Source organism: Echinops telfairi, unplaced genomic scaffold, assembly GCF_000313985.2.
Source record: "Echinops telfairi isolate 266 unplaced genomic scaffold, ASM31398v2 ScPeMD7_655;HRSCAF=1070, whole genome shotgun sequence".
NCBI classification, from domain to species: Eukaryota; Metazoa; Chordata; class Mammalia; order Afrosoricida; family Tenrecidae; genus Echinops; species Echinops telfairi.
The window spans coordinates 10499115-10523318 of NW_022104553.1; the positions used below are offsets into that span (position 1 = coordinate 10499115).

At 52.1% G+C, this 24204-nt stretch overlaps 1 protein-coding gene across 1 annotated transcript; it reads left to right on the top strand.

Moving 5' to 3' along the window:
- The first annotated feature begins 2274 nt into the window (after nt 1-2274).
- C2 (complement C2) lies at nt 2275-24076 on the top strand. Its single transcript, XM_004711715.2, has 18 exons — nt 2275-2415; nt 2561-2767; nt 3922-4107; nt 6546-6719; nt 6804-6902; nt 7050-7183; nt 9657-9795; nt 10828-10968; nt 14961-15050; nt 21794-21934; nt 22047-22141; nt 22229-22346; nt 22437-22602; nt 22710-22786; nt 22900-22991; nt 23196-23322; nt 23433-23482; nt 23612-24076. The coding sequence occupies exons 1-18, from the start codon at nt 2319-2321 to the stop codon at nt 23786-23788; spliced, it is 2310 nt and encodes a 769-aa protein (XP_004711772.2). The 5' UTR covers nt 2275-2318; the 3' UTR covers nt 23789-24076.
- Nucleotides 24077-24204: the final 128 nt, after the last annotated feature.

The following is a 24204-nucleotide window of genomic DNA, read 5'->3' on the forward strand; positions in this document are numbered from 1 at the left end:
AGGATTCCATGGCTTGCAGTTCCACTCTGCACCACCAGGGATTGCCAGGAGTTCTTTTGGTCAACCCCAAGATTGAGCGTTCAGATTTACCCAGAGTTGCCTTGCAGGAAGATGACCTCCGTGGAGTGTCGCTCTCCTCTGACACCCAGGGGTCATCTCCATGGGTTGGAATCAACGACACAGGCTGGTTTTTCAGGAAAGTAAACTTTTGGATGGTAATTTCTTCCCCCCTCCCTACAACAGTAATCATAAGCCATCAAATCGATTCCACATCATAGGGGCCCTATAGGACAGGGTGGAGCCACGCGGTGAGTTTCTGAGACGGCAACTGTTTATGGGAGTAAAAAGCCCAGTCTTTCCCCTGCGAAGCTGCTGGCAGTTTCAAACTGCCGGCCATGATAAGTGTAGCCCAACACATAACCACTATGCCACCAGGTAACTCCCTGATGGGCGTAGGAAACCCTTCCTCTCTCTTGTGGAGCACCGGTGGGTTTGAACTGCCGTCGGGGCTACTGAGAGTCGTGATTCAATCAATTAAGACAGAAAAGAGATGTTCGGGGCTCACAGTACAGATCCACTGTGGATCAGAAAGGGCTCTGCTTTTGAAGCCACCCAGGGATCTACGTTGATGGAGTGGCACCCACCTCCAATTGTCACACAGAGGGAAAGAGAGCCTGGGGGAGTCTGCATTGGCTCATAGAGTTTCCGCCTGGAAGGGATTCATGCCACTTGTACCCACATTGATTGGCCGAAGCAAATGGGTAGGAGGTTCAATCCTATACAGAGCAGATTTGCCCTCGTGGGTCTGTAACTGTTTATGAGGGTAGAAAGCCTCGTCTTCCTCCGTCTGAGCACCTGGTAGTTTCAAACCCCTGACCTTGTGGTTCGTAGCCCAACTCATAAGCCACTGTGCCACTAGGGGCTGCTCGTCTTATAGCAGAAGCCAGAGAGTTGTCAGGCTTACGTGCCACTCCATGGGAGGGCCAGGTCATGCTCATATTATTTTAGGCTCATCATTTTGGAGTTGAATGATTAGCTCCACTCACATCCCATTGGCCCAAGCCAAGCCCTGACCAGCTGCTCGGGAAGCTGGGGCGTCGGGTCTTTAGCTGCGGGACAGTAGAGAGAGGGTGGCCCTAGCACTTCGGTCGCAGCAGCACCTTGGGGACCCCCAACGCCAGAGGTGTCGCCATTTCCAGAACACGCACTTCCCACCTTAGTTTCACGTTTCCAAGACGTTATTTGTAAATGAGAAAGTTTTCACGAACTCGAACGATCACGTTAGAAATGTGGCATCTTCTGTTTCGACTGGTCTTATTTATTGACACTCCGCATCGTTTCAAAACATATTCAAGAGACTTCCGCACGTGGGAGGCTAACACGCTAGTTGCAACTCTCTTTACCCCTTGCCTTTCTTTCAAGTGTAGGTTGTAATGTAAAGGCAGCCCCCCCGACCCCCCAGATACTGAAACCACGTCTTCATTGTGGTAACTCTGTCCAGACGGGGGATGGACAAGGCAGTGTCCCCTTCAGCAGTCTTCCCGTGGACACTTCCGTGACGGAGCCTATTCATCCTGCTGTTCGACCATCACCCTTGTCTGGTCCCACAGTTCCATCCTAAAATATTTGGTAAGGAGTCTAGCCAACCCCACAGGGACTTGTTTTGCGAGTTGGAAATTTTATCTTCTGGTCTTTCGTAAAAATGTTCTAAACACTTTGCCCATCTCCAGAAGTCAGTGCCATCTCACTTAACCCGTGGATGCTCCCTGGAGGGGGCTGCATGGAAGGGCTGGATCGTGCATCTGCCACTTTGTCAAAATCACACCCCGACAACAACTCGGAGGAAATGCATGTCAGCCCCTGGTGTCCCAGGAAGCACCGCCCGCCCGCCGCCACCCAGTCTCTCAGGAAGTGCAGTCCCCTTGGTGGGACCCAAAGGGCAGCAGAAACTTGATATAAAGAAAAGGTTTTGCAATATCTTGGTGGGTGTGTGCACTTTAGACGATCAATGTAAGCGCTCGCTGGTGTGTGTGTGTGTGTGTGTGTGTGTGTGTGTGTGTGTGCATGTGTGTTGGGAGCAATTCCCCAAAACTGTGGTGGAAATCAACTGACTCTTTGGATCTATTGGATTGAGGGGACAAGGCCAAGGCCTGCCACCCCCGCCAACTACTCTCTCCTCCCCCCCTCCCCCGCCCCCGCCCGGCCCTGATTGCTTCTCCCAGACGGACTAGAGAATTTCCCCAGAGCCACTCCTCGGTTTCTTTCCTCTGGCAGCAAACGACACGCCTGCTGAGCCAGCCCTGTTTTCGGAAAGTCAGATGACCTCCCCTCCCCAGCCACCAGCCTCACCCAGCCGCAAGGTGCACACCATGGACTCTCTGGTGGCTCTCCTTTGCCTGCTGCCCCTGTGCCCAGGTAGGAGGCAGGGCAGGGGCGGTGTCAGGGTCCTGTGGCGGGACCGCGTGTCGCCGCCGTGTGTGGACGGGACAAGCACCTGGGCTTTCCCTTCCTCCTGACGGCCACCCTTCTGCCCCGTCTGTCTGTGCCTTTGTGCCCACAGGCCTGGCGGCAGCCAGCCCCTCCTGCCCGCAGAACGTGAACATCTCCGGAGGCACCTTCACCCTCAGCCACGGCTGGGCCCCCGGGAGCCTCCTCACCTACTCCTGCCCCCTGGGCTACTACCCCTCCCCTGCCTCCCGGTTGTGCAAGGGCAACGGACAGTGGCAGACCCCTCAAGGCACCCGGCTGACAAAGGCCATCTGCAAACGTGAGGCTCTTTCTGGGCTGGCCTGGGGCACCCCGCTAGTGGCTACTGCAGGGCTTCTAATGTGCCGCTCCAGGCAGGGTGGGGTCTGCCCGGAAGGGAGGGGAGGGTGGGCAGAGCTGGGCTTTCCAAAATATTGGGTCCTGGGTGTCCTAAGTGGTGGGTGACAGGCTGCTAACCGAAATGTGGATTGTGTCGTGGAATAAAGGTCTGGCCAGCTGCTTCCATAAAGATTCCGGCCAAGAAAGCTCTGTAGCACTAAGGGGTCTCCTCCAGGCAGAGGGGACTCGACAGCCCTGGGGTTTTGCACTTCTCTCCCAAACTTCTCAGAATGGCCAATCGCGCATAGCAGGAACACAGGGTCAGGTTCAGAGAGGTCGTGGATCATTCTCAAGTCAGGGGCAATTAGAACTACAACGGTCATGCATCGCTTAACATCCCTGATGCGTGGTGTGAACTAGGGCGCTCTGTGCCGTGGACGTGCATGAGCACCAGGTGACCCGGAGTCTGGCACTGGCTGCTCTCTGAAGTCGTCCAGTCCAATTTGAGCATCACTTGGAACGGCGAGGCACCTAACCGATGTCAGCTGACACACAGTCGACATCCCAGAAACGCGTCCCGAGGCGTGACAGCATCACTCACCTGCTGATGGGACTAGCAATGTTTTCCTGCGTGCTGTAAAGTCACCCCCGCCCGTTGTCAGTTGGGTGATGCCCAAGCAGATGCCACGTCGTGGTACATGACGTTTTAATAATCAGCTGGGCAAGACTGTCCATTCAGAGTGAATGCCCAATGAGCGGGCTCCTGGAGACCCTCGTGCCAGGGACTCCCGTCTCTGGGCGATGAGAAATGTGAGGGTCACAGGGCAGGGGCAGCGGAGGCCCGCAGGGAGCTGAGAGGAGTTCAATTAGCCTTGAACTACATGAAATTGTCCACATCCAACCAAGTGCCGAACATGACAATTTCATGCGTCTCAGCCTATCAATTCAATCGTTTGGCCACCAGATGGCCATTCCCACGCATCTCTACTGGACATTTGCCTACCCCCTCACCCATCCCGTCCTCAGTCCCTCCCCCACCTACTCAACGCCGGGCCCAGTCCTCAGCCAGCCGGGTGCTCACCCCGTGGCGCACACCCCTCCCCTCTCCCCCGCCAGGTGTCCGATGCCCAGCGCCTGCTGCCTTCGAGAATGGCGTGTACACCCCACGTCTGAGCTCCCACCCCGTGGGCGGCAACCTCAGCTTTGAGTGTGAGGATGGCTTCCTATTGCGGGGCTCCTCTGTGAGACAGTGTCGCCCCAACGGCATGTGGGACGGAGAGACGACCGTGTGTGACAGCGGCTGTGAGTACAGGGACCCCCGGGCCGCCCCGGGGGCTGGGTGAGGAGACGGGAGCTCAGGAACGTTCCTGGGTTTGGGTCCGTGGGAGTCTCTGGGCCACCGCTCACACGTCTGTACTTCCACATAAACCTTCCACCCTCTGTCCAGCTCTTTGAAACGCCTCAAAGCAGGACTTGCTATCCAGACCCCACACATAGTTCGAGGGCCGTAAGTCAAGAGAGAGTCGATACTGTGCTTCAGTGAGCCATCTGTGGCGTGAGGTTCGAACTCAAAGCCTGGTTTGGCCCTTTCCTGCCTCGGGGCGGGTGATTTCCCCTCTCTCTGCCTCCGTCCTTGCACCTGTAGAGTGGCCAGAGGCACAGGGCTGGCCTCTTGGAGGGACCATGTGATGTGATGAGAGGAGTCCATAGAGGTCAACATCTAGAGCAGGCCTGTCAAACTGGCGGCCACATGCGGCCCCCCGAGGAAATTGTTTGTGGCCTGCGATGCTCTGAAATAAAACGAAAATAGAAAAAAATTGTTAGGGAGAAAATAGCGCTTAGGGGAGATCGAGGCAATACCGTGCACACAGTTCCCTCGTTAACCCTTTAACTACTGACGACGAGTATACACGTGGCCCGGTGCCTTTCCTGAGGGCCTGTGGACGAGTATAAACCCGCTGACTCAGTTCCAGAGACGTTTGGAAGCGATGTGTCTGCCACTCTCAGTGCCACATCATGCAAACAGATCCCAATAGTGAAAAGGTTAAAAGGAGCACTCTGGGTGGTGCTGTTAGGAATCACACCTAGCGGCAGCGCTAGTTAACATTTTTAGAGGGAAGTCATTGTGATTGTGCATCACGTTTGCCAGCTGTCCAACATGTTGTGTATTTTATTAGTTACTTTGTTCTATTTTCTGGTCACAACATCAGAGGTCAGTGAAAACGAGTAGGAGGAAAGCACTGGCAAGTTTCGGGTAAAAAAAGAATAATTTTAGTTTTATAAATACATTAAATAAAATAAATGTTTAGGTAAAAGCAATTACATAGTGTTTTAATGATCCTACCCATATTCCTGAATCCTCACGTCGAAATATAAAGTTAACAAAGTTTGTCAATGTGATGTGGTCCGCGTGGATCTTGCCTGTTGCACCAAACGGCGTGCGTTTTAATTGAGTGTGACAGCCCGGCTCTAGAGCACTGCCCGGACTCTGGGGGCACACATGCGATTTGTCGTGGCCGGCACTGCCCGTGGGAATGACGAGGGCCCTGCTGTGGCTCCGAGGACTCCCCAGAGTCCTATTTGGTTGTGGATTTGGGGTGCTTCCAGGAGGATGTGCATGTCCTGAGCACATCATTCAGGAAGACACGGAGTCCTCAAAAGGGCAGGCATTACCCTCACCAGTGCCCCAACTGACTGCTTCCTAGTCAGGCGTTTGGATTTTTCCCAAATTGCTCTCTAGTGAAATATAAATAAGATTTATTTTAAAATCGAGATATAATTTGCCTATAGGAAAGTATACACATCTTCCGTTTCAGCTTGATGAATTTTTACATGTGTAACTTTGTAGACCATGTTAATTACCACCTGAAACAGCGAACATTTCCAACACCCCAGGAGCCTTCTCATTGCTCCCACCCGGTACATCCCCTTCTCAGACATAACTAGTCTGACTTCTAACTCGATGGTTGAGTCTAACTTCTTCCTGAACTTCATGTAAATGAAATCATACAGGAGATCGATCCTCTTGCATCTGACTTCTTTCACTCAGCATTAGAGTGATGCCATTCATCCACAATATAGGTCGTTGTTCTTTTTGCTTGCTCTGTAGTATTCCCTTCTGTGACCGTACTACAATCACCTGTTCATTCTCCCATGGATGGGCGCTTGAGTCGTTTCTCGTTTTGAGCTGCTATAAAGAGAGTCCTGTGAGCCTCCTTGCACGGGTCTTTGGTGCACATGTGCACTAGTTTCTTGTAAATAGCTTGGAGTGGAAGTGTCCCATCACAGGTTAGGGTATGTTTCGATTTAAGCTGGCAAATCCTTTCACCGATCGCCACCCCTGCCATACAACTGAATTCTGGTTGTTCCAACATTTGGAACGATCCAGCCTTTTAGTTTTCGCCACTCTGGTGGGTTTGTAGTGATGGCTCGTTGTGGTTTTGTGAAACGCAAATATTGTTGATGGAGGCTTGTCGACTGATCTAGTTCCTGGGCTCTGGGACTTGGGCTACCCCAGGGTTTGGGCTGAAATGGAAATGTTCCAGATGACAACTTAAGCCTCCAAGTTCTAGGCTCTTCACCCTGCACAGTTTTCCATTTACACTCCCAGGAAGCAGAGTTCTGGTATGGGGCACCACAGGGATTCGGAGCATCTGGAGATCCTAGAGGGAGAGGTAAGTGAGCAGGGCTGAGAGGCAGGCGTGCCCTGCTCATCCCTGTCTTACTGTGTTCACTCACAGCTGGCCATTGTCCTAACCCGGGGATTCCAGTGGGCGCCGTGCGGACTGGCTCCCGCTTTGGCCTTGGGGACAAGGTCAGGTACCGCTGTTCCTCAAGCCTGATTCTGACGGGGTCCACAGAGAGAGAGTGCCAGGACACTGGGGTCTGGAGTGGGACAGACCCCATTTGCCGCCGTAAGTAGCAGCCTGCCCTGCCTGAGCTCCCCGAACACCCGCTCACCCCCGCTTCAGCTGACACCCCTGAATCTCTTCTCACAGAACCCTACTCGTATGACTTCCCGGAAGACGTGGCCCCCGCCCTGGGCTCCTCCTTTTCCCACATACTCGGAACCACCAATCCCACCCAGAAAAAGCAAGGTGAGCGCAGCAGGGGCAGGGGCGGGAGGGAAGTCCTCCCAGGAGGTTAGACTCAGGGGCTGTTGAGTTAAAGGGAGGCCTTGACCCCTTTGGCTAAAGTGCAGATAATGGGTGGAGAGCCGACTTCCTGTTCTACCTTTCTCTCAGAAAACCTGGGTCGTAAAATCCAAATCCAGCGCTCGGGTCACCTGAACCTCTACCTGCTCCTGGATGCATCCCAGAGTGTGGCAGAGGACGACTTCGACGTCTTCAAGAAGTGCGCTGCCGTCATGGTGGACAGGGTCAGGAATCAGGGACCTGCGCGCAGGGGAGGCTTTCCTGTGCTCCCTGCTCCCCTTTGCCTCCTCTGTCTCCATCGCCTACCCTGCTCGCTTCCTCCAAGAAATCTTTCCAGACCATTCTGACAGGATCACACCTGTCCCTGCATTCTCAGGCCGCCTACCGTGTGTCGGCCACTTTGCCGGCTGCTGCTGGGGGCGGGGGAGCCTCTGAGAGGTCCAAATGCGGATGTGCTCGGGCTACAAGGCTGGTAGTGCCAACCTGCGCAGAGGTGCTTAGGAAGAGAGACGTGGTGACCCACTTCCGAACATTCCCAACTACGGGGAAACCCTATGGCGCGCAGTCCTCTTCTGACGCACCTGGGTCAAATTGAGTCGGAAGTGGCTCAGTGGCGGTGGGTTGGCTGGTTTGGTGCCAGGGGAACCGAAGATGACCTTGGCTGAGGTCGGACTGTCCAGAAATGTGTTGTTTAGGACAGTGCCTCTCCAGAAAGAAGGCTCGATAATCCAGGGGGCTTTGACAGCAAGAAAGAATGGTATCCATCTGTAAGGAATTCCATCTCTCCCATGAAACATTTTTTGAACATTTCACGTATGTTTTAACATGCCTTTGTTTGAACAGTGGCCCCCTTACATAATTTATGCTGTAAATGTACCTCTACCGAGGTGTGTGCTCAAAATACTTTGATGCCTGTGACGTGCCAACAGAAGCGTGTGGAGGTCGCTGGCTTAGATTGCTCATTGGCACGTGGATTTTAAATGAAGCTGTTTGTAGTGATTTATGTAATGGAACCCTGCTGGCCTAGTGGTTACACATGGGACTAATGAAACGTAAGGTCAGCCATTCAAAACCACCAGGCTTTTCTACTCCTGTAAAGAGTTACAGTCTCAGAAACCGACAGGGGTGTTCTACACTGTCCTACAAGATTGCTACGAGTCAGAATTGACTCTACGGAGTGAGTTACATACGAGGGGGTATCTCCCCTAAAAAACGGAATTGCACTGGGCAGCACGGAACTTTTGAAATACGCATTTTTGGTGAGCATCCAGCAACTTGCTCTCGGTTAGTGCACCCAGTGGCGTCACCTGGGAAGGTTCTCTCTGGTCACAGTGAATTTTTTCATAAAAGCAATTTCACTCAAACCTCGTTTTTTGTGATGGCCGATTTAAGAGAACAGCGTGTGGTTGTGAAATTTTGTTTCATGCTTGCGGAAAAATGCCGCAGAAACTGCTGTGATGTTGAGCACAGCTTGCAAGGACAGCGCTATGGGAAACACTCAAGTGTAGGAGTGGTTTTCTCGTTTCAAAAAAGGTGAAATGTCAATTGATGACAAACCTCGTTCTGGACGTCCATCCACTCCTCACAGGTGAAAATGTCCACCCCTGGTTAATTTGGAATTTGCTCCACCAGGTCAGACTGCGAATCAAGCTTTCTATTTAGAGGTTCTGAAAAGATAGCAGAACACTGTGTGACAAAAAAGGCCTGATTTGTGGCCGACGGAGGACTGGTTTTGTTTCCGCAACAACGCGCCTGCTCACACAGCCATCTCAGCGCGCCAGTTTGGAACAAAACCCAGCTTGCCTCTCTTGCCCCACGCACCTTACTCACCTGACCTCGTTCCGCGGGACTTCTTTTTGTCTCCCCCAATGAAGAGGGACGTGAAAGGACAGCAATTTGACTGCGTAGAAGAGGTGAAGAAAACAAAACAAAACGAGGGAGAGACGCTATCAGCTCTCCAAACAGAAGAGTTTGAAAAAATGTTTCCAAGAATGGAATTGCAGATTTGACAAATATATTAAGTGCAATGGAGAGTGCTTTGAAGATGATAAGGTTGCTTTGTAAAAAAAAAACAAAAAAAAAAAACCCTAGCTTTGGGGGAAGGAGGAATTCTGGGTTTGGGGGGAGGGGTCCCCCCTTGCATTTGCTTTTCTTCTCAGCTCTGTCTTAGCGGCACCACAAAACGTAGTGCCTGTGGTCTGCTTGCAGCCAACAAAATCCGACTGAGCACTTCTAGCGTACAGCACCTGGGGTCACCTTGAGTCAGAATCCGTTAGAAGGCACCTGACCCCGACCTCCTAGACGGGCAGAATCTCTGGAAGTCAAGCAGCTCCCTTGACTGTGAGGCTGCAAAGCACCATCATCAGAGATGTGCCCCCACTGGTGTGCTGCTGGGGTTCAAATCCCACCTCCTGCTTGTATCAGCCGTGTGATCTGGGGCAGGCGAATCCATGTTAATGTCTCCATTCACACCATGGGGGGGACGCTGACGCGGGGAACAGATGAGGAGCATGCCCGTGTGAGAGCAGGCGCCACATGGATGGTCTTTCAAGGACCGTGTGTTGGTGTGTGCCCACCCCTGCCTCTTGGGCCACACCTGTCACACCTGCTCTGGGTCTCGACCTCCTTGCTGCCTCTCTCACTGTTGCTTCTCTGATTGTGAGGCCCTTCACGCTGACCCTCAATCTTCCTTCACAGCTCTTCAGCTTTGAGATCAAGGTCAGCGTTGCCATCATCACGTTTGCTTCCAAGCCCCAGATTGTCATGTCCATCTCAGACGACAACTCGCAGGACGTCATGGAAGTGACCAGTAGCCTGGAGAGTGCCAGCTATAAAGGTATAACCGAGGGCCGTCGTGCAGAGTGTGTTTAGGGCGACCACCCTACGTGGGGTTTTAAGGAGCCCTGATGGCAGATTGGGTTCGGCGGTGCACTGCTAGCTAGAAGCTCAGCTTCGAACCTACAAGCCATTCCGAGGAAGAAAGATAAGGCTGTCTATTCTCCTGACGACGGACAGGCTTGGAAACCTGCAAGGGCAGCTTAACTCTGTCCCGTAGCCTCAGCAAGGTTGCTTTGCGCCCCCCCACCCCCAGGGAGTTTCCATATCACTTGCAGTTAGCAGTCCAAAGCCTAGTTCACGATGCCTCCAGGGAGGTGATAGGAGAGGAGGGGACGACGCCCGTACTTGTAGACAGATTCTGGACAAGTTCCAAAGAAGGAGCCCGCTCGGTGGCATGCAGTTCTTGAACTCGGGGCTGCGGTTCCTGAAATGGGAATTGGCTTCCAAATCCAGGGTCTTGGTGCGGGTGGAGGGTCCCAAATCCCGTCAGCCCGTGGTTTGGTCTGCAGAGTTTCAAGCCCACACGCCTCCGACAGGTGTTCTGTTCCTTCTTGATGTCAAAGCACAAAGGACTTAGGACTTCCGGGGTCCTGAGAAGTCAGTCTGGTTTTCAGGGCTCAGCACATCGTCTTTCTGGATGGATACAGCTGGACTCGGTAGGGCAAAGTGGTTGGCAGCAAATGGCTTAAACAAGCAAGTTCTTTGGAAATCCCGTTGTGGGATTTGGGAGTTTAGGGGATTTTAGAGCAGCATTATCCAGGAACTGTTATGCAATGAATGTTTCTAAGGCGGAAAGACTTTCGATGTGTGAATCGACTATGATGCGAAAGTTATATCTTTATCTATCTCTCCGTAGATGCGAAATCTGTATCTTTAATTAAACTCCGATCATTAAATTATCTTATTGAAGTTAGTTTGATTAAGTTTAATTAAAGCAGACAATAAAACGCGTCCCCATGTTTAGGGGAGAGAGCGACCTCCTCCCCCAGGGTGATGGAGGTCTAAGAGAACCCTTCTTGGCATATTCCAGACCATGAAAATGGAACGGGGACCAACACGTACGAGGCCCTGCACAGTGTCTATATCATGATGAATAACCAGATGCAGCGCCTTGGCATGAAGACCCTGGCCTGGCAGGAGATCCGGCATGCCATCATCCTCCTGACAGATGGTGAGTATCGCGGTCTCTGCGCGTGAGGGCAGAGGCCGGCCCTCTGGCTCTCCTCCCGCCAGGTAAGACCACAGCTCCTCATCTGTAAGGCGGCCGCAATGTTGAGGACCACAGCAGTGTCGGCAAGGAGGATCGCTGCTTTCTTTTCCGTGCGCATGTTTTACGCAGACGCTTTGTGACGAGGAAAGCGTCGTTTCTGCGACCACCACCGGGGAGGGAGACTGTGAGGCTGAGGGACCTGCAAGGAAGGCGCGGTCTAGGGGCTCAATCCGGGCTTTGCCATTCTGCCCTTTATCTTTTGATTTTGTGGAAAGGACCCTCCAAGACTCTGCTAGTGGTTCTCATCTACAAAATAAGGAACCCAGACTCCCCAGGCTGAGCATGAACGCGAAGTGAAACCAAGTGTATGGGGCTCCTGACCCAGCGTCTCAAAGCTAACATCTTCCAGCATGTCGCATATTTTAAAATTCACCTAGGAAGTGCTTGGGGTCTGTGTGGGTGATCTAGTGCGGCTAGAGCAGAAATACCGCAGGTGGATGGGATGAACAAGCAGAAATTATTTTCGTCACCGTTTAGGAGACCAGCTGTCTGAATGCAGAGCCAGCTTGAGTGGAAGGATTTCTCTCTGTGTTCGCGGGCAGGAAGGAAGGGCCTTGTCTGGTCAGCTTCTACTTCTTGGTTCTTTGGCGCTCCCACGTCTTGAGATCCGTCTTATCCCATCTCTTCTCTGCCTCTGTAACACAATACGGCCAACCCATTCCCAAAGGAGATGAGAGCCACAGGCATGGGGTTAGGATTTACAATGTACATTTGGGGGGGTGGTGGGGGATGTTGGTCAGTCCGTAGCATTCTATCTTTGGACCCCTCCCCGAATTTCTGTCCTGACCACCTGCAAATCACCATGCAAGAGTGGCACTGACCCACCCCTCTAAGGATGGCCTGGCACACCCCTCTGACTTCCCAGCACGGAAGGACAGTCAAACCTAGCATCAGCCCAAGGCCAATTCCCCTAAGGCAGAGGTCAGCCTCTGACCTTCTTCCCTTGTCTGACTCCAACTGTCTCTCCCATGCGCTCTTGACCTCTCTGCTGGGCTTGAGCATTCACTGCGATGGCCACACAGACCTCACAGGTCATGCTTCCGAGGACGGGGTTGATGGAGGAAGTTAACGTGCTGCAGTTGAGGGTTGGACGTGTCCCTTGGTCTGGGGCACCTCCTCTCAGCCGCGCCCATGGGCACACCTTTCTGGCCCTAGGCTCTCGGCCACAGGGCTCTTTGCCCTCTGCCCTGCTCAGGCAATGTTACAAAGCTCTTTTAGTTATACCAATACATGCGCCGAAGGCTCCCCACTCCACCAGGGACCTCAGCCGGAAGGCACTCAGTTCTTGCTCTGTGGGTCAGAAGGCACGCAGCTTTCTTGCTCCATATCCGTGAGGCCCATCACTGCCTCCGCTGCCACTTCTCTGGCGCCACGATTCTGTCTCCCGGGTCACGGAGTCTCGGTGAGCAGGAATCTCAGGATCCAAAGGACACGCTCCACTCTGCTCTTCTTTCTGGTTTCTGATACGGTTCGCTTTCAACCCAGCAGGATGGCAAACGGACCCCCCCCCCACTAGATTTCCATACACTGTCTTTGAATGCACCCAGCCCACCATTTGGTAGGCGTTACAAAGGCGCTGACCAGAAGTGCCCTATCGAAGAATTCTCTGCACCACATCCCATCCCATAATTCCAAAAGTCTGAAGTCAACTCCAAGTTCCACATCTCATTTTCTGAAGCATCCAAACCAAATATGGGCGAGGCTTTAGGCATATTCCGTCCCTCTGCGTCTGTGAAACCGAGAGGAAGCGATAACGGTTTTCAAAATACAGTGAACCCTCGTTTATCGCGGTTAATCGGTTCTAGACCCTACCGTGATAAATGAAATTCCGCGAAGTAGGATTCCTTATTTGTAAATCAAATATTTTCGTAGTTAGAGCATAGAGGACATGAAAAAACACCCTTTAGTCACCATTACACTCGTATTACCCAATTTATTAAACGAAAAAGGGAAAATGCAGTAAAACATTTTGGACGTTACAATGATCATTTATTATTTATTATATTATGAAGTAAACGGATGGAGCGAACGGAAGACTCATTCAAGTCAAAATGGCGTGCAACCTCCACGATTTTCTTGCCATCTTTGATCATATCCAAAAGTTTTACCTTTTCCTGGATGGTGAGCATCGTCCTCTGGCGCTTATTTTTATTGTCAGAAGGCTTAGAAGCAGCAGCTCGTTTAGGAGCCATCATAGGGCTTAGATAAAATTTCTTAAAAATCGCAAACAATTACAGTACACTGTACAAAAGCAAAAATGCATCTGATACGTAGCTCCGATACGTAGCGATGCAGACAGAAGCGTGGACAGTATGAGCCAATCAGTGGCAGTAATGACAGAGCATGCGCTGTGACGCAAAAACCGCGATAGAGTGAAGCCGCGGAAGTCGAAGCGCGAAGTGGCGAGTGTTCACTGTACCGTCTTAAAACAGCCTCCTAGTATACAATTCCACCACAAATGGGAGAAATTAGCGCGAGAGAAGGGACACCAGGCACCACGAGGGAACGAAACCCTTAGAATGATGTCCGTCGGCTCTCAAGGGCTGAACATCATGTCTGTCCTCAGAGACCATCTGAGCAAGGCCCTACCCTCCAGACTCTGAGTGTGGTGGGGCCCTCTGGGCTCTGGGCCGCGCCCCGAGCCGGCAGCTCTAGCTCGCCACCTAGGTGCACCAGAGGGGCACCCCTGCCCCCTCCACTGTGAGCACCCCGTTCTTCTAGTCCATCACGCCCTCGGCACTCACAGGCCCTGTCCTGCTTAGCATGGTGGCCCTGTCTCCTCAGCGTTGGTGGCAATCGAATCTCCCTGGCGTATCTGAATCGCAACCCCCCACGCTGGTCCAGAACGCGTGGAGAGCTGATGCTTCGAAACCTAGGAGGTTACGGACAACCCCACCCTTTGGTGCTGGAGAGCCTGACCCCCCACCCTGCTCCTTCCCACAGTTCTACGGGTCTCCAAGCTGTTCCAGGGTCTCCTCTCCGTAGACAACAAACCTGACGCCTGTCCCCTTCTTTTTCCTGCTCGTAGACTTACAAGAGGCCCTGTGCTTCCTCTGTGCTTTTCCGTCGAGACTGATGGGTTTTCTGCTAGGTAGTTGGTTACATTCATCTGTCACGGGGTTCATCGCTTTAACAAGAGACGGTGCAGCCACATCCTTAGGGAAAATTCTAGATACGAGCCCTTAAGGTGTACAACAGAACCGTTCAAGTTCTGTTTCCATTTTCAGCCCGGCTCTTTCCTCTCGTGTGCTCGCCGTTGTGTTTTCGAGCCTCCCCAGAAGCACACGGCAGCATTTCTAGCAAGAGGTAGTTCTCTGTGGCTTTCTTTACTTCCTTCTGAGCCCTGACCAGAAAGCACCCTACTCTTCCAGTGTCAACAGCCGTCTTGGTTACTTAGCGCCCCAGTAACAGAGACACCACAGGTGGCTGCTTTAACAACCAGGGCTTGTTTTCTCAAGCAGTGTAGGAGGCAAGACGCTCCCGTTTGGAGGGCCAGCTCCAGAGGGAATGGCCCTCCTTCTGTAAACTTGGGAGGAAGGTTCCTGTGTTGTCAGCACTGGCTTCGGCTTCCATGGAGATCTCCCTCAGAGGATCTTGGCAGCTGTCCCCCGCCCCCCCATCTCCACTTCCACCTGCCTGCGTACTCCCTTTTGCATTCCGAAAGAGGTGGCCTCAAACCACTCCCTACACTGAAATCTGCTTTATTAACAAAACAAACACAACCCGTTTCCTAATGGCATCGCAATCACAGATTTAGAGACTGTGATGTACAACCTGTATTTTAAGGGAAGATAAGTCAACCCATGACGGGGTCCCAAGGCGGATGCATCTCCATTCTTCCAGGGCTCTTGGGAATCTACCCAGGTGATCGGTCTTTTTCCTTCCTGTTCCAGGGAAGTCCAATATGGGAGGCTCTCCCAAGGCGGCCGTTGACAATATCAAAGAGGTCCTGAACATCAACCAGAAGAGGAATGACTACCTGGGTGAGCTTCCACCTCTCCCCTCAGGTGTCTTTCCCCTGCAGGGAGTCTAGGTCCTCAGCCCAGAGCTGGGTGGGTCTATCTCTAGGGAGACCACAGGCCATATCCTTGTACGGAGGCCAGGAAGTTGTCATGCCGAAGCTTGGGAAGACTTGGGTCAAATTATACCAGCTTCCAGCGTAGGCTCCCTCTAATGGAGTGTGGCCCTGGTAAGGAGATCACAGCACCGGGACCCACCGGACAGTCCAATGGGGAAATGCTCAGACTGGCATGACCTGGCACAGAGAAACATTCCGTAAATGTCAGGTGCTGCCCCCACCATCAACACCGGCTATTCCAGGAATGCCCCAAGGACTGGGCCTCTAGATCTCTTTTGGGGTTCTGCCCAAGGCCTTTCCGCTTTGAGCAGTAGAGATGACTCACAGAGGCTTTGGCAGCTGAGGCCGCAAAAGGAATAAAATGTTCTAACTCAAAACAAGTTTTACTGACAGGCAAGCATCTCACCCAGAGGCTGTTCTTCAGCTGGGGAGGGTCATGCGTGTTGACTAATACGTTTCATGGATCCCTCTTTAAAACTGACCCAAGGAAGAAAAAGTCAACTCCTATAGCCCGGCCTTAGCATCGCCAAGCCAGAGTGAAGTTCTCCAAAGGCTGTTGTCGGCATTCAGCAGGGTATAATGAAGGCGGTGCGTTGTTAGCAAAGAAGGAACAGTAACACCTGGCAACTCCAGGAGTCAGAGAAAGGAGGCGATCAAGAGCAGAGCAGAGATGAATGAAACAGAGGATAGAAAGGCAATAGCATCAACGAAATCAGAGTTGTTGTTTAAGATTAATAAAATCGTCACTCTTTTAACTACATTGACTAAAGGGGGTAGGGTGGGGGGCTGGACAGATGAGGCAAATATAAAACACCAGGAAGTTACAACCAACCACACACAATTCGAAAGGATCCTAAGAGAGTATTACCAAGAACTGTATGCCAACACATTAGATCATTTGGAGGAAATGGAGAAATTCCTAGAAATGTGTGAACTCCCTACATCGACTCAAGAAAAGCAGATCGCAGCAGGCCCATTACAATAAAAAAGATTGAATCAGTGTTCAAAAACCGCTCCCAAAGGAAAATTCCTTATCCAGATAGCGTAACTGAGGAATTTTACTGAGTGTTTACAGAAGAAATGATCCCAATCCTACTTAAGCTTTCCCAGAAGACGGACGAGAACACTCCACCCCCCCCACCCCCGTTCTTTTTGGAAGCTACCGTCAATTACTCTGATACCAAAGCTGCGTAAAAGCATCCCAAGAAAACTACAGACCCATAACCCCTATGAATATGGATTTTTAAAATCCTTAACAAAATACAACAAACCGGATCCAAAAATACGTGAAGAGGATTATTATACCACAATCAGGTGGGATTTATCCCAAGAAGACAAGGGTGGCTCAACATTACAAAGTAAATGAAAAAAACGTATCACATTCGTAGAATAAAGAAAAGACCCACATGACCAGAGAAGGGGATTTGGCAAAACTCAACAAACTTTTATGATGAAAATATTCAGGGAGCAAGGAACATAAGAGACATTTTTCCAAGAAAAAAAATTTTTTTTAAAGAGACATTTTTCCAAATGATAAAGAGCACTAATGAAAAAGCCGACCTTTAACATCAGACTCGATGGAGAATGGTTGAGAGGTTTCCCTTTAAGATCAGGAACAAGACATTCAGAATGAATACAACATTGTTAGTCAACAGTGTACTGCAGATTCTAGCCTAGCAACCAAACAAGAAAGAGAGGTAAAAGTTGTCCCAGTTGGAAAGGAACAGTGAAACTGTGCCTTTCAGCTCATGATATGAGCCTATATACATCTACATATATGTGTACATATACATATATACATATGCATATCAAAGAAGCCACCAGAAAGCTGCTGGAACAAATGTATGAATTCAGCAAAGAATCAAGGTCAAGAATACAAAGTCAACATACAAAAGGCAGTTAGGCCTTCACACATCAGTAATGAGCAGGTTAAACAGAAAATTAAGACTCATGGAAGAAGCACACCAGCCTGTGCGATCACGAGGTGTTGAAGGGATCAGGTATCAGGCGTCATCAGAACAAAAAATCATATCATTGTGAATGAAAGGGGGAGTGCGGAGTAGAGACCCAAAGCCCATTTGTAGGCCACTGGACATCCCCTTACAGAAGGGTCTTGGGGAGGAGATGAGCCAGTCAGGGTGCGAGGTAGCAACGATGAAACATACAACTTTCCTCTACTTCCTAAATGCTTCCTCCCCCCACTATCATGATCCCAATTCTACCTTGCAAGTCTGGCTAGACCAGAGGATGTACACTGGTACAGATAGGAACTGGAAACTGGAAACACAGGGAATCCAGGGCGGATGATCCCTTCAGGACCAGTGGTGTGAGTGGCGATACCAGGAGGGTGGAGGAAGGGTGGGTTGGAAAGGGGGAACCTATTACAAGGATCTACATATAACCTCCTCCCTGGGGGTGGACAACAGAAAAGTGGGTGAAGGGAGACGTCAGACAGGGAAAGATATGACAAAATAATAGTTTATAAATTACCAAGGGTTCGTGAGGGAGGGGGAGCGGGGAGGGAGGGGAAAAATGAGGACCTGATGCAGGGGGCTTAAGTGGAGAGGAAATGTTTTGAGAATGATGAGGGCAATGAATGTACAAATGTGCTTGACACAATGGATGTATGCATGGATTGTGATAAGAGGTGTATGAGCCCCTAATAAAATGATTAAAAAAGGAAGAAAGAAAGAAAATCAAGGAAACAATTCCATTTGTAACAGCGTATGAAGAATATAATATCTAGGAATATATTTAACCAAGGGAATGAAATAATTGTACGTTAATCACTATAAAGCATTACTGAGAGAAATTAGTGAAGACCCTTGGTGGGGTAGTGGTTGTGTGGGGGCTGGCTAACTGCAAGGTCAACGGTCTGAAACGACCAGTTATTCTCCGCGAGAAAGGCGACGTTTTCTACTCTTGTAAAGAGTTACGGTCTCAGAAACCCACAGGGCCAATTATGCCCTTCAGGGTTCTTATGAGGTGGAATCAAGTCAAGGGCAGTGAACTTATTTTTAAAATACATGGTAGAATACTTCATGCTCATGGATTAAGAAACTTAATATTGTCCGATGCTAGCACTCCCGAAAGTGATCTGTAGATACAGTGCAATCCCCATCAAGATTTCAATAACCTCTTAACAGAAATGGGAAAGTCATTTTGAAAGTTTATATAGAAACACAGGAACCCCCCCCCCAAATAGCCAAAACAATTTTAAAAAATAGATTTTAAAACCGTGCTTTCAGTGAAAGTTTCCATAGCAAATCAGATTCCCGTTTGACAAGCCAAAGCAATGGGAAAAATAAAATAGAAAGAACACAGTAGTCGTAGTCACACTTCTCCAAATCAAAGCATATTATGAAGCAACTGTAATCAAAACTGTCTGGCATTGGACTAAGGATAGCCACAGGGACCAATAGCATCTCCAGTGAGAAAATACGAGTCTCAGACATGGTGCTGGGATGACTGGACTTCCACAAACAAAGGAATGAACCTGGACCCACAGCTCACATCCCAGATGAGAACTAATTCACAGTGGATCAAAGACACAAACGTTAGGATGGAAACCCTAGAACCTTGTAGAAGAAACGTTGGAATCAGACTTTAGGATCTAATTTTTAACAAGGGGTTCTTCGATATGACCAGGAGGCTACAAGCAGCGAAACACAAAACACATCAAGAGGACCTCAACAAACATTTAACAACAATCTTACTCATCAAAGGGGTTTATCCAGAAAGTGATGAGACTACTGATGGATCTGGAGACAATTTTTGGAAACCATATATTGGATAAAGGTTTAATGACATGAATATATAAAGAACTCTTACAACTTAAGCAAAGTTAAACAACTGGAGGGAAAAAAAGAAAGCTAAAAAAACCAGCAACAGACATTTCACCAGAGCAGTACAAACAGGCAATGTTCGGTGTCATTGTTATGGGAAAGGCACAGCAAAACCACAACGAGCTACCCGTCCCTTGACACCCACGGAGGCAGCTGCGATTAAAATAAAGGTAAACTGAGAAGCAGTGGGTGTTGGTGGGGACTTGGGGCCGGAGGGCTCCACCCATTGCTGGTGAGGACGCCCTAAGGGTACAGCCATGGGGAAGGTCCACCGTTTCCCAGAGAGTTACACAGACACGGACCGTTTAAAAAGCTTGTGGAAAAATTCTATCGTCTTCCGATTCCATTTTGAAGTCCCCTCATAGGATTCCCCTCGGATCCAGCAGTGCTAGCCCCCAAGAAACGGAGGCCGAGGCACCAGCCGCTGGGTGCTTTCTGTGCCCTGTACACCACCCCCAGGAGGGAGAAGGAACCTGAACGTCCACCAACAGATGAAGGGCCACAAATGGACAGCCAGTGGAGTGGTATCCATCAGCAAGAGAAATGAAACCCTGCCACATGCCAGCCCGTGGGTGAGCCTCGCAAACATCATGCTCATGCCGCCGACCGGTCAGGCAAGCGTGGAGGCAAAGGTTTCTTAGCAGCGACAGGGCCGGAAGGAGGAAGGGGGAAGGAGGGCTCCAGGCCCACAGGCCACAGAGTTTCTGAGCAGGGAGATGGGAGATGAGAGCAACAAGTCGGGTGACGCTTGAACGACACACGTCCCTGAACTGTACAAGTGAAGATGGTCGAAATGAGGGATATCCCCTGCCTGTGTATGGACCACCCTTACAATCCACACACACACAAACGAGGAGGAAGCTGGAGAGGGTGCGCCTTGAGATTAAAAATCAACCTAGGATGCGGTCCCTTGTTTAGCATCTCTCCTCCCCGGTTCAAGCCTGTCCTTGCAGTTCACCTCGGCAGCTTGTTCCTTACACACAGCACAAGCCCTCGGGGGTGCGAGTGTGAGGTCAATGGAGCTTGTGGGCCCCGACAGGTGTGTCCCCACTCCCCCTGGGCCAGCATGGGTGGCCGTGCAGGTGCAGAGGTGGGAAGAGATGACGCTGGCCTCCTCTATCAGATTGCACACTTCCCAAAGGAAGGTTGGGTCTGACGTTCTGCCTTGGCGGCATGTTCATGGGAGAGGAAGAGATGAGGATGTCCACGTCAGGGGCCATGACCTTGGGCATTCTAGGGGGCTGTCCTGCTCTGTCCCACAAGGTGGCGACGAGTTGGAGGCCACTCCACGCCATGTTTTCTGATTGGCTGGTGGCTTTGGTCCGGAGCTCTTTTTATTCCTTTAGTGGCTAAAAGTCTTGACCCAGAGCTCCTCTCAGGCCTGACACCATTCCAAGAAACTGCCTGACACCATTCCAAGAAACTGCCTGCCCGATGGTCACGGAGGAGCCCTGGTGGCAGAGGGGCTAGGCCTGGGGTGGCAGTCTACAAGGTCAGCAGTTCAAAATCATTAGCAGCTCCGAGGGAGACAGAGGGGGCTCTCTACTCCCGTCCAGCATTGTAGTCTCAGCCCCCGACAGGGGCAGCCCGCGATGGGTCGGCATTGGCGCTAAGGCAGTGAGCAGTTAAAAAACAGCCCCTGTGTTATGGAGGTCCCCGAGCTGATGATGTGTTCGATGGCGACGTGAGCTGAGCTATGCCATCAGGCAGGGAAGGGGATAGAAGCATCGCAGCATTAGACTCGGAGTTCAGACGGAAAACGGTACGAGGAGGTGGGAACAGGCCAAATGCCCAGCGCAGAGGAAAGGAGACATCACAAGTGGTCTGGGCATACCCTGGACCTTTCTGGAGCCAAAGAGGGATGAGGTTCTGCAACTGGCCCCAAGGTGACTGGACCTTGAAGATAGCATGCTGACGGAAATCAGGCAGTTGTAAAAGGGCAAATACTGGACGCTCCCACTTACGTAAAATAAGGACGTAGGCACCAAAATGTATCAGTGACTCCTGGGAGAGGAAAGGTGGGGGGAAAGCAAAACAGATGCTTTGCTGTACATATTTTTCAGCACACACACAGTTACATGAAGAAAAATAATAGTAAGTGAGCAGGTCAGAGTGCAGCCTGGGGCAAGAGTGAAACAGAGGCCCGGCTAGTGCAAAGGGCCCGAGCCGTGGTGTGCGTGTGACCTTGAGCCTACAGGGGGCCATGCGATTGGATAAGTGACCGGTGGGAACTAGGATCAGATAGCTATGGAGGGTGGGAGACGTTCCGTTGACGACGAGCGTTGTAGGACATAAACCCAAACCAAACCATTGCCCGTGCGTGGATTCTGATTCCCAGAGCCCCTACAGGACAGAGTAGAGTGGACCCCAGGGGGTTCCCAAGGTGGTCCATCTTTCTAGCAGTTGACTGCCTGATGAATTCCTGCTGATGGATTCCAACCGCTGACCTTCAGGTGAGCAGCCGAACACTTACCCATGATGCTGACAGGGTTCAACTTATAGGTGGACCTCACGCATCACCGTCAAGCTGATTCCAGTGGATAGTGTGACCCCACCGAACGGAGTAGACCTTCTCCTGTGGGTTTCCAAGACTCTTAGCTCTTGACAGGAGTAGAAAGCCTCACCTTTTTTTTTTTTTTGGCCTGGGGTGGCTTTGAACTGCTGACCTTGTAAGCCACTGCACTACCACGGATAGCCTGGTAGCATCTCGTGGGTTCCACATCACAGTGCCCCCGCCCCCCAGTGTCACGGCAGCCTCTCAGTCACAGGAGCCAGTGGTTTCTCTCCCCCCACCCCCCATCAGACATCTACGCCATTGGAGTCGGCAAACTGGATGTGGACTGGAAAGAGTTGAACGAGCTGGGGTCCAAGAAGGATGGCGAGAGGCATGCCTTCATCCTGCAGGACCCGAAGGCTTTGCAGCAGGTCTTTGAACACATGCTGGGTGAGTGAGCGCTGCCCTTTCGGGAGGGGAGCCGCCCGCTGGGAGCTCAGGCTGGGCATCTGGGCACCGGGCCCCTCACTGCCTCTTCCTCCATCTCTCCTCGCACTGATAGATGTTTCCCAGCTCACAGATACCATCTGCGGGGTGGGGAACCTGTCCACCAATGCTTCGGACCAGGAGAGGACACCCTGGCATGTCACCATTAAGGTATCGGGAAGCAGGAGGGCAGGGAGGAGCCTAGAGCTGTAGGGGGGCCAGACACAATGCACCCTGAGTGCATCTGTCCCCCGGCAGCCCACGAGCAAGGAGACCTGCCGGGGGTCCCTCATCTCAGACCAGTGGGTCCTGACGGCCGCTCACTGCTTCCAAAAACTCGAGGAAAGAGACCTGCACCTATGGAGAGTCATCGTGGGTAAGGCTGGGCGTCACCACGGTCGGCGGTCCTTCGGGCTCGCCCTCCGGGGAGCGCAGGGTCAGCCCCAATCCGCCATGTTATTCCCAGGGGACCCCAGCTCCTCGCAGGGCAAAGAGTTCACCATTGAGAAGAAAGTGAGCCCCCCGGGGTTTGATGTCTATGCCAAGAAGAGCCAGGGGATCCAGGAGTTCTACGGCGATGACATTGCCCTGCTGAAGCTGGCCCAGAAAGTGAAGATGTCCACCCACGCCAGGTGCCAGGAGCCTGGGCTGGGAGGGTGCCCTGCAAGGGAGAGTGTCCCGGGGAATCCCGAGAGGAGGGGAGACCAAGGTCACCCTATGAGACCCGCATTCTCCCCAGGCCCATCTGCCTTCCCTGCACGGTGGAGGCCAACCTGGCTCTGAGGAGACCTCAAGAGAGCACTTGTCGGGACCATGGTGAGGGGCTTGCAGGGCAGCGGGGACAGCTGGCCTGGGGCTGGAGCCCCCGGGTGGGAGTCTGGCTTCTGCTAAAGGCAGCAGCACCAACAGCCCCCTCTCCCTGGCTGCAGAGAGCGAACTTCTGAACACGCGGAGTGTTCCTGCCCATTTTACCTCCTTGAGTGGGAACAGACTGGATATTCACCTGAAGACAGGCGCTGAGGTGAGGGTCTCAGGTTGGGTAGCCCTGGGAATGACAAGGACTGTCCCCCCCACCCTCACCCCCCAGGACAGCTTCTGGGACATCTCTTTTCCGCCTGCAGCTCGGACTGCAGTCTCTGTCTGAGCCCCGGGCACCTTCTCCCCAGGCTTAGCTCGCCTGCCAGGCTGCTGTCCCTGGGTCTGCTCATTCCACCCCCTCCTGCAGTGGGCAAGCTGTGGCCAGGTCGTCTCCCAAGACAAAAACTCGTTCCCCAACCTGACCGATGTCAGAGAGGTGGTGACCGAGCAGTTCCTGTGCAGTGGCACCGAGGGTGACGATAACCCCTGCCCGGGTGAGTCCTCCCTCCACCACGGCTGTGTCCCATCCATGCCCCTGTGAGCCGACAGTGGGGCTGGGTAAAAACCAGCGGTGACATTGTCTCCTCTTCCTTCTTCCTGGCAGGAGAATCTGGTGGAGCGGTGTTCCTGGAGCGGCGGTACAGGGTTTTTCAGGTAAGAGGGAGGGGGACGAAGAGCCCCAGGGGTAGGGTTACAGGAGCTTGATGGGGGTGGGGGGTCCTCTGAGGGCAGCTGGGAGACTGATACTGGGGTTGGCTCGTCCCATTCTCTGCCTTCCTCCAGGTCGGCCTGGTGAGCTGGGGTCTCTACAACCCCTGTTGGAAATCTGCCAAATCCTCCCGCCTAAAAGCCCCCCGTGGTCAGGTGCCACCTCCCAGAGACTTCCACATCAGTGTCTTCCGCCTGCAGCCCTGGCTGAGACAGCACCTGCAGGGGGTCCTGAAATTCTTGCCTCTGTAATCATGCCTGGCAGGGCCAGGGTCTTCCATCCCTCCCGTCTCCTACCTCTGAGCCCCCACCCCTGACCCTACGGTCCACCCGCACTCTTGGCCTCCCCGGTTCCAGCAGGAGCAGCAGCTAAGCTGGGGAATCCCCAGGGCTCGCCCCAGCGCCCATGCCTTCGCCTTCGCCCAGGGTCCCCATCTCCCCTCCCCTCCCCTGCTGCCCGCAAGAAAGTCCCCGGCTCCTTTCACTTTCGCATGGAATTTCCCAGTTAGGAAATTAATAAAAGCCAAGGATTTCCACATCCATCTGTTGTCTGCCTGGGGACTGGGCAAGCGGATGATTCCAGGAACTTTGGGAAGGCAGGTCAGAGACCCTGCAGGACAAACAGCCGCTGGACTCTGCCCTCTCCTTGCTGCAGCCCACGGGGGAGC